The sequence below is a fragment of the Suricata suricatta genome, chromosome 9, assembly GCF_006229205.1.
Source record: "Suricata suricatta isolate VVHF042 chromosome 9, meerkat_22Aug2017_6uvM2_HiC, whole genome shotgun sequence".
In the NCBI taxonomy this organism is placed as follows: Eukaryota; Metazoa; Chordata; class Mammalia; order Carnivora; family Herpestidae; genus Suricata; species Suricata suricatta.
In genome coordinates this window covers 72,732,255-72,751,310 of record NC_043708.1, presented here as the reverse complement: position 1 = coordinate 72,751,310, position 19,056 = coordinate 72,732,255, and the positions used below count along the sequence as shown (strand labels likewise).

Below are 19,056 nucleotides of genomic sequence, written 5' to 3'. Positions count from 1 at the left end.
AAATTACCAAAAAAATATGTATATATATTGTATACTTGTACACACACACACACACACGCACGCATGCACACACACATAACCAGATAGATTCACAGGTAAATTCTACCAAATATTTTAAGAATTAAAACCCATTCTCCTCAAACTATTCCAAAAATAAAAGAGGAAGGAAAGCTTTTAAATATATTCTACAAGGCCAGCATTACCCTGATACCAAAACTATACAGAGACACCAAAAGAAGAAAACTATAAGCTAATATCTCTGATGAACATAGTTGCCAAAAAAAAACCTTAACAAAATATTAGCAAACTACATTCAACAATACATTAAAAGTATCATTCAGCACAGTCAGGTGGGATTTATTTCAGGAATGCAAGGATAGGTCAATACTCACAAATCACTCAACATGATATACCACATCAATAAAAAGAAGGATTAAAATCATATGATCATCTCAATAGATACAAAAAAAAAATTTAACAAAATTTAACATCACTCACAATAAAAACCCTCAGCAGCATGAATTTAGAAGATACCTCAACATAATAAAGACCATATATGAAAAACCTACAGCTAATATACTCAATGGTGAAAAACAGAGATTTTTTTTTCCCACTAAAATCAGGGACTATGTTTATTTAACATAGTACTGGAAGTCCTAGCCACAGCAAACAGATAAAAAAAAAAAGGCATCTATACTGGTAAGGAAAAAGTTAAATTTTCACAATTGGCAGATGACATGATACTATATACTACATATACTATATACTAAACATACTATAGAAAACCCTAAGGACTCCACCAAAAAAAGTACTAGAACTAATAAATGAACTTAGTAACCTGAAATATAAAAAATTAATAAACATAGGGGTGTCTGGGTGGCTCAGTCAGTTAAGCATCCAACTTCAGCTCAGGTCATGATCTCTCAGTTTGTGAGTTCAAGCCCCGCATCAGGTTCTGTGCTGACAGCTCAGAGCCTGGAGCCTGATTCAGATTCTCTCTCTCCTCTCTCTCTCTCTCTCTCTCTCTCTCTCTCTCTCTCTCTCTCTCTCCCTCTGCATCTCCTCTGTTCATGATCTCTCTCTCTCTCAAAAATAAATAAACACCAAAAAAATTTAATACACAGAAATTCATTGTGGTTCTATACACTAATAACAAATTAACAGAGAAATTAAGAAAATAATTCTATTTACATTTGCACCAAAAGGAATAAAATGCCTAGGAATAAATCAAGGAGGTGAAAGAACTATACTCTGTAAAATAGAGTAAAACTATAAAATATTGATGAAAGAGTTTGAAGGTGACACAAATGGAAAGATATATCATATTTATGGATTGGAAGAACTCATGTTGTTAACTTGACCATAGTACCCAATACTATCTAGAAACTCCATGCAATCCCTATCAAAATACCAACATGATTTTTCATAGAATGAGAATAATTCTTAAATTTATATGAAACTACCTAAGAACCCAAAGCAATCTTGACAAAGAACAAAGCTGGAGGTATCACAATCCCAGACTTCAAAACAATATACTACAAAGTGGTAATCAAAACAGTATAGAGGTGCCACAAAAGAAATAGATTTAGAACAGAATAGGGAGCCCATAAATTAAACTGCACTTCATGGTCAATTAATCTATGACAACGAGGAGCCAAGATTATACAGTGGAGAAAAGATAAGTCTCTTCAACACTTGCATTTTCTACATGCAAAAATATGAAACTGGACTTTTTCGCACCATAAACAAAAATAAACTCAAATGGATTAAAGATCTACATGTGAGACTTGAAACCATAAAACTGCTACAAGAGAACATAGGTAGTAATCTCTTTGACACTGTCTGTAGCAATGTTTTTCTAGCTATGTCTTCATAAGCAAGGAAAACAAAAGTGAAAATAAATTACTGGGACTACATCAAAATAAAAGGCTTTAGCACACTGAAGGAAACCATCAGTAAAACAAAAAGGCAACTTACTGGATGGGAGAAGATATTTGCAAATGACATATCTAATAAGAATTAGTATCCAAAATATATAAAGAACTTCTTCAACTCAACACCAAATAATCAAATTTTTTAAATAGGCATTTTCCAGAGAAGACAGATGGATGACAGACACATAAAGAGACGCTTAACATCACACTAATCACCAAGGAAATGCAAATCAAAATTTCAATAAGATATATCACCTCACACCTGTCAAAATGGCTAGAATAAAAAGAAAAGAAATAATAAGTTTTAGTGAAGAGATAGAGAAAAAGAAACCCTCATGCACTGTTGGTAGGAATGCAAATTGGTATAGCTACTGTGGAAAACACTATGGAGGTCCTTTAGAAAATTAAAAATAGAATCACCATATGATCCAGTAATTTGACTACTAGGTATTTAACCAAAGAAAATGAAAACTCTAATTTGAAAGTATTAGTGCACCCCTATGTTTATTGCAGCTTTATTTATAATAGCCAAGATATGGAACAACCCAAGTGCCCATCTATAGATGAATGAATAAAGAAGATGTACACACACACATTAAATATTATATATATAGTATAATGTATAACATATACATGTTATATATGTAGATATAACATTATGTATATAATATATAATGTGAGGGTGTGTATATATATATTACACAGCTATAAAGGATAAGATCTTGCATTTGTGACAATATGAATGGATGTAGAATGTATTATGCTAAGAAAAACAGATTTATTTTGCTTAGCATGATATACTCAAGGTCCATCTATGTCATTGCAAATTGCAAGATTTCATTCTTTTTTATGGCTGAGTAATATTCCAGTGTGTGTGTGTGTGTGTGTGTGTGTGTGTGTATACACCACATTTTCTTCATCCATTAATCAGTCAATGGACATATGGGATCTTTCTATGGTTTGACTATTGTTGATAATGCTGTTATAAGCATTAGGTGCATATATCCCATTGAAATAGTATTTTTTTATTCTTTGGGTAAATAGGCCAGTCAGAAAAAGACAAATATATGAATTCACTCATATGTGGAATAAACAAAACAAGCAAGCAAAGGGGGTGGCATGGGGGAGAATGAAAGAGAGGCAAACCAAGAAAAAGACTCTTAACTATAGAGAACAAACTGAAGATTACCAAAGGGAGGTTGGGTTAGAAGCATGGATGAAATAGATGATGGGGTTAAGGAGTGCACTTGCTGTGATGAGCACCAGGTGTTATATGGAATTGTTGAATCACTGTATTGCATATTACACCACATGTTAACTGGAATTTAAATAAAAACTTAAAAAGCCAGAGAAAGGCAAATACAATATGATTTCATTTGTATATGGAAACTAAAATAAAACAAATGAATAAACAAAGAATCAAAACACAGAATGACCTATACATATAGAGAACAAACTGATGGTTGCCGGGGGAGGGCAGTGGCAGGATGGGGAAAATGGGTGAAAGGGAGTAGGAGTTACAGGCTTTCAACTATGGAATGAATAAGTCAAGGGAATAATAAGTACAGCATAGGGAATATAGTCAATGGTTTGTAATAATGTGCAGTGACAGCAATACTTGTATTGGAGATGGCATAATATATAGATGTACTAAATCACTGTATTGTACACATGGAACTACTTAAACACTGCATATGAACTATACTCAAAAAACCATTTTGCTGCTTAAAGTCTTAGAATGGTGTCTTATTATAATTGCCAAAAAAAGAACAACACCTCTTTATATTCATTTCATAGACTCATGTGTTGAACACTACCTTAAACTTTATTTTCACATTCACTTATACCTCAGTCAATTTGAACTTTGTTGTATTCTTCAAATATACCAAGTTCATCACCTAAACTTTAGGTTTATGCACTACCTGTTCCCTCTGCCTAGAATGCTCTGCCTCAGGATGTTTGCATGGTTGACTATTTAGTTTATCTAATTACAGCCAAAATGTCACATACAGAAGACCACCCTGGTTAAAGATGGCAAGTAAACTTATTACACTCACTCCACACTCTCTATCTATCTACATCTATCTATACATCCATCTTTTTCTTTTTCTTTTAGTTTTTGTAGCTCTTCCTGAAACCAGTCTGTTCATTTTCTGCCTATAATAGTTATCTGTTCCCACAAAGTGTACCTTAAGGAGAACCGTGACTTTACCTGTTTCATCAATAACGTTCACCCAGTGCCTAAAATAGTCCCAACAAAAATGAAAATGCTCAATAATTACAATAACTTGGAAATAAATAAGTTAAATTTAGATGAAATTCTCTGGTCTTGATTTTCTTGCCCCCACCTCCACCCCTAAATTAGGCTATGTGCTGATTAAACAGCCTCCTCATGGAAGCTTTTACTTCCTGGTTGCGAAGAGTGTAAATCACAGGATTCAACAAAGGAAAAATCACTGTATGAAAGAGAGATACCACCTTGTCAGCTGGGAAGGCTCTGAAAGGGCGAGTGTAGATAAAGATGCCAGGCCCAAACATAAGAAATATAACAATGATATGAGTGGTGCATGTGGATATGGCCTTGTTCTTCCCCTCAGAGGAAGACCCATGTACACGGCAGAGGATGACAGCATAGGAGGCCAGAAGCCCCAGGAAGCACAGGAGGGTCATGAGGCCACTGTTGAAGACCATCAGAAGCTCCACCATGAAGGTGTCTGTGCAGGCCAGCTTGATGACCTGAGGCACATCACAGAAGAAGTTATCCAGTCGGTTTGGGCCACAGAAGGGCAAGTGAAGGATGAGGGCCACCTGGATAATGGAGTGGACAAAGCCTCCAAGCCACAGAGCCAACAGCAAGACATAGCAGGCTCTAGGGTTCATGACAGTGGAATAGTGTAAAGGCCGACAGATGGCGATGTAGCGGTCAAAGGCCATCACAACAAGGAGTAACCCTTCCCCTCCTCCAAGGAAGTGCAAGAAAAAGAGCTGAGTGATGCAGCCCCTGTAGGAGATTACTTTCTTCTCAGAGAGGAAGTCCACCAGCATCCTGGGAGCCACAATGAAGGAGTAGGATGCATCCAGGAAAGCCAAGTTACCCAGAAAGAAGTAGAGGGGGGCTGTGAGGCCAGGGTCTGATCTGATGGTGAGGATGATGAGGAAATTTCCAGGGAGGATGATGAGATAGAAAATTAAAACTAGGACAAAGACGAGGAGCTGAATATCTCGAGACTGGGTCAGACCAAGAAGGATGAATTCTTTCACCACTGTGCGGTTGTCATTTTCCATCTCCTCTGTCTGCAGTACATCAAGAAACAGAGTTCATTGTTATCACTGTTTCTTCCATCTAGACCCTCCTTCTTCTCTAACTAAAAATATTTGACATATATATCACATTAACTAAAAATATGTCTCAGCCCTCTCCAATTTCCTGGGTAAACTCTAAACCTTTCATTACCTCCAGATTTAAAGCAAGCAAACTAACAAACAAAATACTGTTCTTACACCACAACTCTTATTCCCATTTAACCATATGCTTCTATAGAACTGCTCTCAACTTTAAGAATCTGGCATCCTGAGGTGCCTGGGTGGTTCAGTTCGTTAAGCATCTGACTCGTGATTTTGGCTCAGGTCCTGATTTCATCCTGTGATGGAGCCCTGTGTCAGGCTCTATGCTGACAGTGAGATACTTCCTTGGGAATTTCTCTCTGCCTTTCTCTCTCTCTCTCAAAACAAGTCATTATATATTAATTTTATTCTCTTGAAATGCTATTTTTTAATATGTATAGTATATATTAGTATCAAGGTATATATATACTTTATAAATTAATTGCATATACTTAAGGTCCATGTTCAAAAAATGTTTTGTTATGGGTATGAAATGTTTTAAGTTTGAAAACTGCTGATCTACAGAAAAATATAATGTAATATATGCCAGTGCTCCCCTATACTATTTAACTAACACAGTTGTTTTAAGTAAGTTCTGTGGAACATGGGGTGCCAAGAAAGGGGAAATCTTTGACAGAAAATGCTAATGAGTCATTAGTTACAAAGGAAAGACAGGAAGAGAGAAGGGTGAGGGAAAGAAAGAAGAGGAAAACAGAGAAGCAAAAAAAAATACAAAAAACAAAAAAAACCAAAATAGTAAATCTATACAGTGCATTGTTAGGGTACATATTTTAGGAAATATTAAAAATATATCTCTTTTAGGTATCGCCAGAGCTGAATAGAGTGGATAATACACAGCTTTCCATGTATTACTCACAGCCACAGGTGGAATTTATGAAAGTCATACTTCACTATATCAATCAGTATATATACATAATATACATCTACACACACACACACACGGTAAGTGGAACCTGCACAAAATTTTATAAAAAAAATTTTGGGGGGGACTCTCCAAATTACCTTCTCTGCTCACTTCTTAACTTTTCAACATTTCAGCAGCCATTTGTCTCAACACTCATTCCATCATTTTCCTGAAAAATACAGCAAATATTGAGCTCTGTGCTGAGCGCTGAGAGCCTGGAGCCTCCTTCAGATTCTGTGTCTCCCTCTCCACCCCCACCGCCCCCCATGCTTATGCTCTGTCTCTCTCAACAATAAAACTTTAAATTAAAAAAAATACACCATAGAATGTAAGACAAAGCTACCTTTTACTTATTCAGGTTTTTTTCATCCCACAAACTCAGAGTGTATTATTTCATGATGTGTGTTTAAAGATATCTCTAAGACCTCAGAGGATTTCTGAAGGTCTTTGTGATTCAGGGTTACAGGATCTTCTACTCTGCCTCTTTCCTTTCTTTCATCTCTGTTTTTCAACTATGACCTAAACAGATGGATTTACACACCACCCGAAATATGTGATCTTCATCCCATATCCCATTCTCATATATGTGCCTTCTGCACCTGTAATTCTGAAATGGTGGCTGGCATAGATGCAGAGCTATGTTTGAGATGAGCATTTTTCTAGGTAAAATGAAATAAATTTATGGAAAAAATCTACAAATTATGATCCTCTTCAGAATAAAAATATCCTATTTTAGCCAATTACTGGGAAAAGGGTCAAAATGCAAATCCTTACCACCTTATCTCCAATTTTCCTTGCCATTTCAGCTAATTCATAGGTTCTTCTCACTGTGGCAATGATGATATATTATAGAGGTAGGAAGGTGAGGTAGAAGAACTGCCCTTATTTTTAGGGTAGAGACAAACTGTGCAGGCCTGGAGCACAAACTGTGGTCAGACCAGCCTCTGGAGCCAGGTGTAGACCCAAGGGCCTTACTTCCGCATCTCTTTGAAACATTTACTCATGCTTCCTTCCTAATGTCCCTCTGTTCTCCTTCTCACCCATCTCACTCATCACCAAGGCTTCATTTTCCTAATTTATTTGTATAAATTTGTTTATGGTTTCTTTTCCCCCTTTTAATTTAGTGAACTCATTTTCCCCTAATTTTCTTTCCCTATTTACTTAGCTTTTTGTAAGTCTAACGCTTCTTTATCATTTTCTCCTCTTTCTCCCTAGCATGTATTCATGTTCTTTTCTATGAAATTTTTTCACTCTTGCTGCTTGTCCCCTTGTTCACTGCCACTCCACTATATCCCATGCTTCTCTTGCCGTTATATCTAAAAACAAGGGGTGCCCAGGTGGCTTTGTCAGTTAAGCATCCGACTCTTGATTTCAGCTCAGGTCATGATCTCATAAGCCATGTCAGGCTCTGTCCTGACAGGCCAGGGCCTGCTTGGGATTCATTCATTCATTCATATTCTCTCTCTCTCTTCCCCTCCTCCACTCATATGTACTCTCTCTCTTTCAAAATAAACCTTTAAAAAACTTAAAATTAAATATGAAACAAAACACTTTGTTTTCTTTCAAACAAAATGAGCAGTACATAAGCTTCCTACCGTCTTCCATTCTTAACAGTGGGTCTACAAAATAAAACGTAGAAGTCACTTTTCAGTACTAACCATTTTCTCTTCAATGGATGGTATCCTTACAATTTACTAAATCTGAACCACTTGTTAATTACTTCTCATCCCTCATGTATATTTTTACTGCATAGAAGTGAACCTGATACAATGCTATACCTTTTTTAATAAAAGGAAATTTCATTAATATCATTCTAATGAAATAAATATATTTAACAAAGTTTCCAAGAATTTGAGTGTAATGAATGTCAACATATTGGCTGAAGCTTATAAATTATTTAAGTATAAATTAATAAGTTCTACATATTCTTAAAAATGTAGATCAAGTTGAAGAATGTTATCAAAGGTTTAATAACTGGTGCTAATGATGGTTATATAAAGCACAAAACAAATCTATTGGTCTTCACCCAGAAAATTCTCTCATCAGTGAAATGACATGGTAAATTAACTTACTTCTAAATTCCTTAGCTTTTTAGGAAGTAATAAATAATGTAGAAATATCCTTGCTTTGGAGTCCTTTCATATGATTCTAATACCTTTTCAGATACGAGTAAGTTGCCGGAGCGTTGGTGGTATAGTGGTTAGCATAGCTGCCTTCCAGATATGAGTAAGTGTTGGCTCAGCAATTCACTAAATGTATTACCCTTGGAAAGTCACCCAGCTTTCAGAAGGCCGAATTTTCATCTATCACACAATGTATTGACTCCTTCTGTCTGACAGGGACAGAAAGATCAAATGAGATGATAACAGTAATAATAAGTAACTTATTCCAGTGTGTTTAAACCAAAGTTAACTCTGCACATCTGCAAATGCTAAGAGGTAGCTCTGCTGAATGGACATATTGCCATGAGATCCTTTGTCAATGGATGCAGGGTAAACTGTGGTTGACAGTAGCTGCAAAAATCTAATAGAAGAAATTGTGGATGTGCAGTAAAACCTTCGTGTAAAATTTCAATGCAGTCCGTAATTTGTAGATCAAGCTTTTCTCAGTTTTACAGGCTTTCTCTCTGTTCTAGCCTTATGTTGATGAATAATGGAACCACAGGCAATAGAAGAAACTCAAATATGTTGAGTATGGAAGTTAAGATATCAGGCTAATCTGAAAAATGATAAAATCTATTAAGTTTTTCCCCTGGAGACTTTAACCTTACTTTCTGTATCTTCCTCCCTTCCATCTGTACTTTATAAGGAAAATAAAACATATCAGTCATTTATATGCTCCTTGGTTTTAACATCAAATGTCAATTCTCTGAAAGTTACTGATAATTTCACTTTACTATGACAAGAGAATGAAAGTTTTTGTCCACCATTAAAGTAATTCTAAGCATCAAGAGATATGGAGATGTATTAGGGGAGAGGGTAGAAAATGTCACACTGCTGAATTTAGGCCTTTGCCTCTTCTATTCCTACTGTAAATCTGACCTCTGTTCCATTGTATTCCAAGGCAGCAGATGAAGCAGTGGAATAGTTGTATACCTTCTCTATTGTCCTCTCCTGCTTGTTTCTTGTAAATACAAATACTGCTCCCAGCCCCTGAAATTTGAGTCTGCAAGGGTTTTAGGAAATTCTCACAAAGTAGCCATCCTTCCTCTCCCGATAGAAACATTAACTGACCATTCTTATTGTTCATAAATACTTGTTCTCACATAGGGACCTTAGCTTTTGAAACTTCCTTTAACTCTTTGTGATGCAGTGGAGAAACTGCTTTGGACACTTGAGACTACCACAGCTCTACTGAATATTTCCATAGGGAGCTATTAGAATGTCAACTAAATTATGCATGGGGTAATACCAGAGCTTTGTAAAGGATAAATATTTTTAAATGAATCACATAATGCCACACTGGGTAAATTCTGAATTTTAAAACCAAAATTCTATCAGTGAATGAGATAATAAGCCCTATTTGGAAGCATATTTATTGGGACAAAAGTAAAGTGGTTAAGAAAAATTTATATCTTAGCATTCAAAAAATGAAAAGATGTAAATGAGAGATTATTAATGTATACATATGTATGTGACATATATATACATATATCAAGAAAGCAAGCTAGGCCAGAATGAGAGGGTGAGGAAAGTGAGGTATTTGCCTTAGGCACAAACTTTACCAGGGTACCAAAAACTTTGATAATCAAGATAAATATTTTAGTATAATATTTTTTTTAAATGTGAAAATTATGAACAGAACAATCAAATTTTTTAATAAAGACATAAAAATTACAGATTTTTCCCTTTCCATGAGATTCCAGTATGGCCCAGCATGACATTATTTGGAATTTATTTTGTTCATCATGGATTTTTATAATTAACTTTGATTTTGTTTAAATATTAATTAAAACATTCTTTATTACTAAGTTGGTAGGGGTTTTTTTGTTGTTGTTACTTCCTTAGATTTCACACTCAGGGCAAGTGCTTTACTCATTGTCTAGCATCACCGTGACCTGACCCTGAAAGCAAACAGTGTGGCCAAATCATTCTGAGCTTGTAAGATTCAGCACATTGCTGTGATGAAGACATGAGCAGAGAGAAGTGCTCGTGAAGACTCTGAAGGCATGATTCTTAGAGAAAAGAGCTGTTCAGTGTAAGATAGACCATTTCCCATCTGACTTACCAAATACGCTGGGAAAAGATCTGTCATGATCTCAATATTTTTTGTTTATTCACTTTTACTCTGCTTGGCAAAAACAAAAGTAAATAACTTGTTGTTTTTTCCATTGAAGATTATTGAAATAAAAATTAAAGGTCAGAGCAACTAAATGCAGCTTAATTTCCTTTTGATATCTGGTTGTTTTTACTGTTTTGCTTTAAAGAGAAATCTGAGTTTATGAGTAACTTTACAATTGAAAAACTGAATACACACTTTTGTAAACTAAATACAATCCATAATCAAATATGTATTTGTCCTAATCTATTTTCAGCTCAAAAACACAGTGTGAAAAGTAGGAAAAGAAAAAGGAGAGAAAAAAGAGATAAAAAGAAAGTTAAAATGATCAAAATATAGGACAGGAAAACAGAGAAAGGAGAAATAAATATAAAGATAATTATATCTATAATTGTATTGTAACAGCCCTATCTTGAAACAAGTTAGATGCCTGCCACACAAGACTCTTTAAAAGGTAACAGTTCCCGGGCACCTAAGTGGCTTAGTTGGTTAAGTGTCCTACCTCAGCTCAGGTCATGATCTCATGATTCCTGAGTTCAAGACCTATGTTGGGCTTTGTGCTGACAGTTCAAAGCCTGAAACTGCTTTGGATTCTGTCTCCCTCTCTCTCTGCCCCTGTTTGTGTTCTCTCTCTCTCTCTCTCAAAAATAAATAAACACTAAAAAGATGTGATTTTTCTGTAACTATAAACATAATCTGGGACTTTCTCACTTCTTCATATTCACCCAATATATAAGATAAAATTAATCTGAATATCTAAGCTAGTTCTCAGAATGGAGGCTTTTTAACCCAGCCAGCTGGGAAAGCCTTATCATGTTAGATTTACAACTTGAAAACAAAAACATGTTCAAAAGTTGTATCTTCAGGTTGACTTCAGATATTATATAGCTAATATGCGTGATCAAAAAATCATATGTACATGGGGGGTCAGTAGGTGGTCCAAGCTGGGTGATCTGGGGCTCTCTGCTGTCAGCACAGAGCCTGATTTGGATCCTCTGTCCCTCTCTCTCTCTGCCCCTCCCCTACTCCTGCATGCATGTGCGCACGCTCTCTCTCTCTCTTTAAAAAATAAACATTAAAAACAATCATATACACGAAAATAGGCCAATATAGTGAAAAGATTGCTAGGCAGAAAGCGAAAGCTAAGGATATAATGCTGGCTCCAATTTATACATGTTCCATGGCTTTGGAAAAAAATACCACTTTTCTCACACTGTTTCTCCACCTACAAATGGGGCATTTTTTAATATTAAGATACTGAACTATTTATCTTTAATGCTGAGTTTTTTGACACTCTCTTAGTTTCTGTACCGAATTCAAAAATTACTACCCTGAGCCGGGTAGTATTTTAAGTGTCAGCAATGCAGTACAGACAAGACTAATAACAACAACCATGTTCTTTGGAATTCTACATTCTAACGCAGGGAGACAGACAATAAACAAAAAGCAGAAAAGAAAACATCAGATAATAATGAATGTTATAACGAAAATGTTGGAGGCCAGCTTATAGAATGTAATAAGTTAAACTTCTTACAGAATATAATGGGTTAACCTCTTCTGGAATGTAATAGGAACTTATTTTGTAATGTAATGGGTTAACTCCCTCTGGAAAGTAATGGGTTAACTTACTGAATCTTTTGTTGTAAACTGTCCCCCCCCCTTTTCTGTTGTCTGATCAAGGCCACGCCTACAGAAAATGGCTTAGTCACTATCCCACTATGATTAGTCGTTTAGAACAAAGAATAAACTTGGTAGGTTCCCACCAAAACTGGTGATCGTGATCGGCATGTCACAATCTTGAGAGGTTCTCACCAAAACTGGTGATTGGCATGCCACCGTGTAATTGGCTATCACAGAATCCTATGTATGTCTATATAATCTCAATGTATCAAATGTTGGGGCCATTCTCTGCTCCTTATCATCTGGAATTCAGGTTTGGTCCCGCCATAAATAAAGTTTTGCCTCACTTCAATTTGGCTTTAGTGGTCTCTTCAACATTAGGTTACCACAGAAAATATAACAGTGTGTTGGTGAAAGAGGCTGCTATTTTAGATGGCATGGTGGTCAGGGCAGAAATTTCTGAGGCAGTTTCAAAAGAGTGAGCTGGGAATGTCTAAAAAAGTCATTCTAGAAAGAAGCCACCAAAAAGAAAGATCTGAGGATGCCTGTGTGGCTCAGTGGGTTAAGCATCTGACTCAATTTCTGCTCGGGTCTACTGGTTCGTGGGTTCAAGCCTCACATAGGGCTCCTCTCTGATGGTGTGGAGGTTGCTTGGGATTCTCTCTTATTCCCTCTCTCTGCTCTTCCCTCTCACATGCTCTCTCACTCAAAATAAATAAATATGCTTTAAAAAAAGAGAGAGAGAAAGGAGGGAAAGAAGGGAGAAAGAAAAGAAAGAGAAAAACAGGAAAGAAAGGGAAAGAAAGAAAGATAGACGGATAGATAGCTTGATCCATCTGGTGTGCTGAGGAACAGAAAATAGGCCAGGGTGCCAAGATAGTGAGAAAAATTATACACAGAGAAGATTCCTTGCCATCCTTGTCCCCCATCTATATTTCCCCCACACACACAATTCATAATAGGAAATAGCTATTATTCTTTGTGTATCTTCCCAAAAGCATTATGCATATATAAGCAAATGGACTGCATATTCTTTTCTCCCTATTAATAAACAAATGTGATAAACATTCCAAAATAGGGAATTATTGGAATACATTTTAATAACAGCACACGAGTCAGTACTTCACAGGTATTTAAAACTATATATCTATAGATAGATAAGAGATATCCATATATAGATATAAAATATGTAAGCATATAATATATATGTTGATGTATAAGTTCTAGAATTTTTAAGCTTATTCATGTTGAAAATTGTGGAAAATATATCTCAAAATATTATATACACTCTCTGACCTTTTCCCTATTGTGTGTATTTCTCATCAATTTCTTTCTACCAGTCATTTTTAAAATTATTGATATTAACATAATCACATTATATAAAACTCTATATTGTCTCTCATTTCAAAATTTCCAATTCTGCTTTTTACAGTAAAAAAATAATGTATGCAATCACTCATTCTCTTATCAACCATTATTGAAAGTCTACCGGAGTGAGTCACTGTGCCAAGAGATGAAAAAAACATTAATAAGACAAACACTAACTTCAAGGCAGAAAATTGTGAATAATACACATAAAATTTAAATCATGAGATGTTTTATAAAAGAGCTGTACTTAGAGTATCACAAGAGCAAATAGAAGTGGGGCATTAGAAATATTTCAAGAAGGAAGAAGCATTACAGCTGAGTCTTGATTAAAATATTTACCAGAAAGTGGTAAAAGGAGAGAACAGAATGTGCAAAGGCATCAAAGAATCAAAACTGCACATGTGCAGAATTAGTAAGTGGTAAGATTGGAAAAACAGGGTAATTGCTAAGAGTGGTTATATTTGATTATGTTTATAATTCAGCAAAAGGAAATTCAGGAAATACCCATGAGACTGCTGTTTTACACTCTAAGTGGAGAATATATCTAGATGACTTGATGAAATTTACAATTTGTCTGTAGGTTGTTTATATGTATCCTGTAGCTACATCACCAGACTAAGTTCATTTTTCAAAAGTATACTGTTACATTTAAAATTCAGAATTTATTATGGCATCCAACATGGGCAGGTCTTAATCTGACAGATTTTAATCTGGGATATAAAACATTTTTTTTAATTTTTAAAATGTTTTATTTATTTTGGAGAGAGAGAGAGACAATGTGAACAGGGGAGGGTCAGAGAGAGAGAGACACAGAATCTGAAGACAGCCTCCAGGTTCTAAGCTAGATATCAGCATAGACCCTGACCTGGGGCTCGAACTCATTAACAGCAAGATCATGACCTGAGCCGAAGTTAGACACTCAACCGACTGAGCCACCCAGATGCCTCTAAAACAAATTTCAACACATTTTTAAAATTGAAGTAATACTAAATATAATCTTAGACCACAATGAAATAGAACTAGAAATATATCAGGACAATTCCCAAATATTCAGGAAAAAAATACACTCTATATAACCATGAGTAAGAAAGTCAAACTAGAGATTAGAAAGTATTTTGAATTGAATGAAAATGAAAACACAACATATAAACATATGCAAGATACAGATAAAGCATTGCTTAGAGGGAAATGTGTTGAATCAACTGAATATATTTAAAAGGTTTATAACAAAGGGTTTGATTCAATAGTCTAATCTTCCCCTTTAGAAAACAATAGGAAATAAAATCCAAACAAGGAAGAAGGAATGCAATTACATAGACATGAGAAGAAATATAAGAAATTGAGAAAAATAATAGAGAAAAATAAATAAAACCAAGAGCTAGTTCTTTATAAAGAACAACCAAATTCATAAAACTTTAGAATAGTCAAGGAGAAAAAAACAATTACAAAAATATCAATATCACAAATATCATTGTAGATATGATAAAAATAAAAAATATTAAGGAAATTAGCAATTTATACCAATGAATTTAATACTTCAACTGAATGTACAAAATTCTAAAGGCATTAACTACTAACGCTAACTCGAGAAGAAGTAGACTGAATAGCAATGTATCTATTAAAGAAATTCAACTTGTATTTAAAATCTTCCCATGAAGAAAACATTAGATCCAGATACCTCCTCTAATGAAATCCACCAAACATTTATTGAAGAATTAATACTGATTCTACACAAACTCTTAAAAACCATGGAGTATGAAATGGAAAATACTTTCTAAAATCCTCTAATTTCTTCTTGTAAACATTGGGTTATTTAGAAGTGTGTGACTTAATTCAGAAATGTACACAGTTTTTTCCTAATTATTTTTAATTCAATTCCATTATGGTCAGAGAATATATTTTGTATACAATATACTGAGATTTTTTTATATAGGCCAGCATATGGTCTTCTTGGCAAATGCCCATGTGCACTTGAAAAGAATGTGTATTCCTCATTATTGGGTGCAATACTCTATAAATAGCAACTAGGTTAAGTTTGTTTCTAGTGTTGTTCAACTCTTCTATACCCCTACTGATTTTTTATCACATTTTCTATCAACTTTCAAAGAAGTTATTAAAATTTCAATCTATGACTTTCAGTTCTCCATTTCTTTACTTAGGTATGTCTGTATTAGTACATAAATTTTTAAGTTCTGTTGCTAGAGGAATCACATTAAGATTATTATGTCCTGAAGAACTGCCTTTTTTTTATTGCTATGAACTTCTTTTATAAATACCTAATAACACTTCTAGGTCTGTGAAATTTACTTTGTTATTCATACAGCTATACCATGAAGTGATTAATGTTGGCAGGGTGCATGAGGGTTTTCCAGACAAACAGAATAGTAGGATAGTTAGATACATATTAGAGAGAGCAAGAGGTTTATTATAATGAATTGGTTCATGAGATTATGGAACTGGAGAAGTCCTACAATCTGTCCTCTGCTAAATGAAGACCCAGGAAAGCCAGTGGTGTCATTTGGTCCAAGTTCAAAGGCCTGAGAACAAGGGGAACTGATGGCATAAATTCCAGTCCAAAGGCTAGAAGAGATGAAATGAAATGTCCCAGCTCCATCAGTCAAGCAAGAAAGAAAAAGCAAATTCCTCCTTCTGCTTTTTTTTCTATTTTTTTCTATTCAGGCCCTCAATGGATTAAATGATGCCCACCCACATTGGGAAGGGCAATCTATTTTACTGAGTCCACCAATTCAAATACTAAGCTAATACTAACACTGTCACAGACACACCAGAAATAATATTTAATCTGGGGACCCCATAGGCAGTTGATCCATAAAATTAAACATCACATATGGCATATCATTCTCCATCCTTATACTTAAAATATATCTGGGTCTTTACATTTAAGAACTGATATCTTACAAACAGCATATACTTGAATCTTGCTCTTTTATGCAGTTTGAAAATTGTTTAATTGGCATATTTAGTCCATTTATATTTAATATTATTGTTGATATTTGAGTTCATTGGTATTTGTTTTCTATCTGCCCTATTCTTCTTCATCATTCCTTTGCATTTCTTTCCTTCCTTCTTTTGTATTGAATGTTAATATTCCATTTTCTTTCCTAAAAGGTTATCTAATTAAATCTCCTTGTATTATTTTTAAATATGTGGATGCTCTAGTGATTACAGGACTCATCTATAGCTTACCGGTCACTTCAAATTATTATTCAAAGATACTTTGTGAAGAGTATAAGTAATTTACAAAAATATATATAAATATTTTATCTTCCATTAAGTCCTACATGCTATTGTTATTATATATTTTACTTCTAAATGTTATAAGCCCCACAGTACTTTATTATTTTAAAGACGTTAATTATAAAGTAAATAATACAAAGTAAAAATACTCCTTGCTGTATTTATACACTTTTACCATTTCCAGATCTTTTCATTCATTCTCATTAATTCAAGTTTCCATCTGACATGTTCTCTGTTTACATGAAGAATTTTCCTTTATTATGACATTTTGTATGGGTCTGCTGTCAACACATTATCTCTCAGCTTCTGTGAATATTAAATACCTGTTACACCTTTGTTTTTGAAGTTTATTTTCACTAAATATGGAATTCTAGCTTGACAGTTTGTTTTTCTTCTTTAAGAACTTTAAAAATTCTATTCCATTGACATGGTGTCCATTGTTTCTGATAAAAGGTCAACCACCATTCTTGTCACTCCTCTGAACTGTCTTTTTTCCTCTGTTGCTTTTAAGATTTTCTTTTCTTTGGTTAGCGTCTATTACACTGTGGTCTTACTTGTATTTACACTGTTTAGATTTTGCTGAGTTTCTTGGATATGAATTATTGGCAGTTACTTTTCCTATCCCATTCTCTCTCTCTCCTCATCTGGAATCCCAATTACACATGTATTTTACTATTTGCTATTGCCCCAAAGTATATTAACACTATTAACATTTTTAATCTTTTATTGCTGAACTTCAGTTTGGGTTGTTTCTAATAACCTACCTTAACAATCAGTCATTTTGTCTGCATTGTCTATAATGCTCTTCATTCAGCTCATCTAAGGAATTATTTTAAATTTCAAATATTGTTGTTTTCAGTTCTAGCACATCCATTTAGAGTTTACATTTCTTTCCTGAAATCCTCATCTACTTATCCATTTACAACTTATTTGATATATTTATAATAGTTTTCTAAAGTTTTTATCTGATAATTACATCATATGGTTCAACTGGTAGTTTTTGTCTATCAATATTTTTCTATTAGAGATACTCTTCCCTGTTTTATTTTCTTGACATAGCTCTGAATTTTTAAATGATAGTCCCAATACTTTCTATAAAAATTCAATGGGAGATGAAGAGTAGTATTTAATATTATTTTTCTTAGTTCTTCAGAAAGTTCAATCCTTTTCCTCTGTCTAAAAGTTAGAATGAGGATCTGATCATTCATATTCTTTCAAAGGTCTAAGGGAGCTGAGACTTGGAATCATCTTTAATTAAACTGAATTTAGTTCAAATTAATTGTACCTCCAACATCTACCAACTGCTACCAAGATATTTTATCCTGTTGTTACTTGGATCTGGGAGGAGTTTAAGCCACAATTCAGATATTTTTATTTTCCTTAGGATTCATCTCTATACACATTAATGCCCAAGCACTACAATAATGGCTAAAATTATTCAAATCCCCTCTAATCTTCATTTATTCTTCCACTGCCCTTCTTCTGAGCAAATTATTGGTATAGTTGTCAGTGGGGATAGTGGAAGAAATTTTTAAGCTATTTATTTTTGCATTTGGGGCTTTTTCAGATTCTAATCTGTCAATAGCTTAGAGCTTTTTCCTCATCTCTATGAAATAACTCAATCTATGGCATGATCACTCCTCCATGTGCCCATACCCAGACCAGATACTTACCCACAGATATGTAACCTGCCATAGCTCTCTGCTCATCTAAACGAACTTTTTCCCTCTCTGGATCTCTGTAATAAGGTTTCCTTGCTTTATCCACTCTTTTTTAGAAATTTTTATTTCTGCAATTGTCTTTTTATTGATAATACATGAGCATCATTCTTCTACAAGCTAATCAGAATCAGTAGTCTGTATTCTCATTATTTGTTTTTGAGAATAAAATTATGTTTATAAGCTTTTCCATTTTTTCCTTTGTTAATTAACTGTATTGGTTTCAATTCCCCCTTTCTAGTTTCCTTCTAAGTATGATCTATTTCATATTCATTTACTGAAATTCCTTATGTATTAGTGAATTCACTTTATCATTTATATTCTTTAGTTAATAGCTTTTTTATTTTAATTTTTATGCATGGATATTCCCTTGTACAATCCTGGAGTAGGAAGGAAATATTCAATTCAATGTCCATGCAAGCCTCTATAATTGTTGAGAAAATAATCTGTCCATCCATATGTGGTAAACAGGTTTTCAGCAGTTTTTCTTTTTACCTTTTGCCTACACATATATATTCCTAATATGTCAAATATAATTTTTTCTTTTTATTTACTATTTTTATATCCTACT

General features: G+C 34.3%; 1 protein-coding gene across 2 annotated transcripts; it reads right to left on the bottom strand.

Moving 5' to 3' along the window:
- Positions 1-743: 743 nt before the first annotated feature.
- LOC115302079 (olfactory receptor 4N2) lies at positions 744-5,219 on the bottom strand. Of its 2 annotated transcripts, XM_029952078.1 has the most exons (2): positions 4,318-5,219; positions 744-750 (listed from the first exon to the last, which is right to left on the bottom strand). In XM_029952078.1, the coding sequence occupies exons 1-2, from the start codon at positions 5,217-5,219 to the stop codon at positions 744-746; spliced, it is 909 nt and encodes a 302-aa protein (XP_029807938.1). The 2 variants fall into 2 exon arrangements, with proteins under 2 accessions (XP_029807938.1, XP_029807937.1); XM_029952077.1 differs by lacking the exon at positions 744-750 and having other exon boundaries at positions 4,296-5,219.
- Between the last annotated feature and the right edge of the window lie 13,837 nt (positions 5,220-19,056).

What these genes read in the sequence shown, in the direction of transcription:
- LOC115302079 (XM_029952077.1), bottom strand. Translation starts at nt 5,219, where the DNA reads ATGGAAAATGACAACCGCACAGTGGTGAAAGAATTCATCCTTCTTGGT.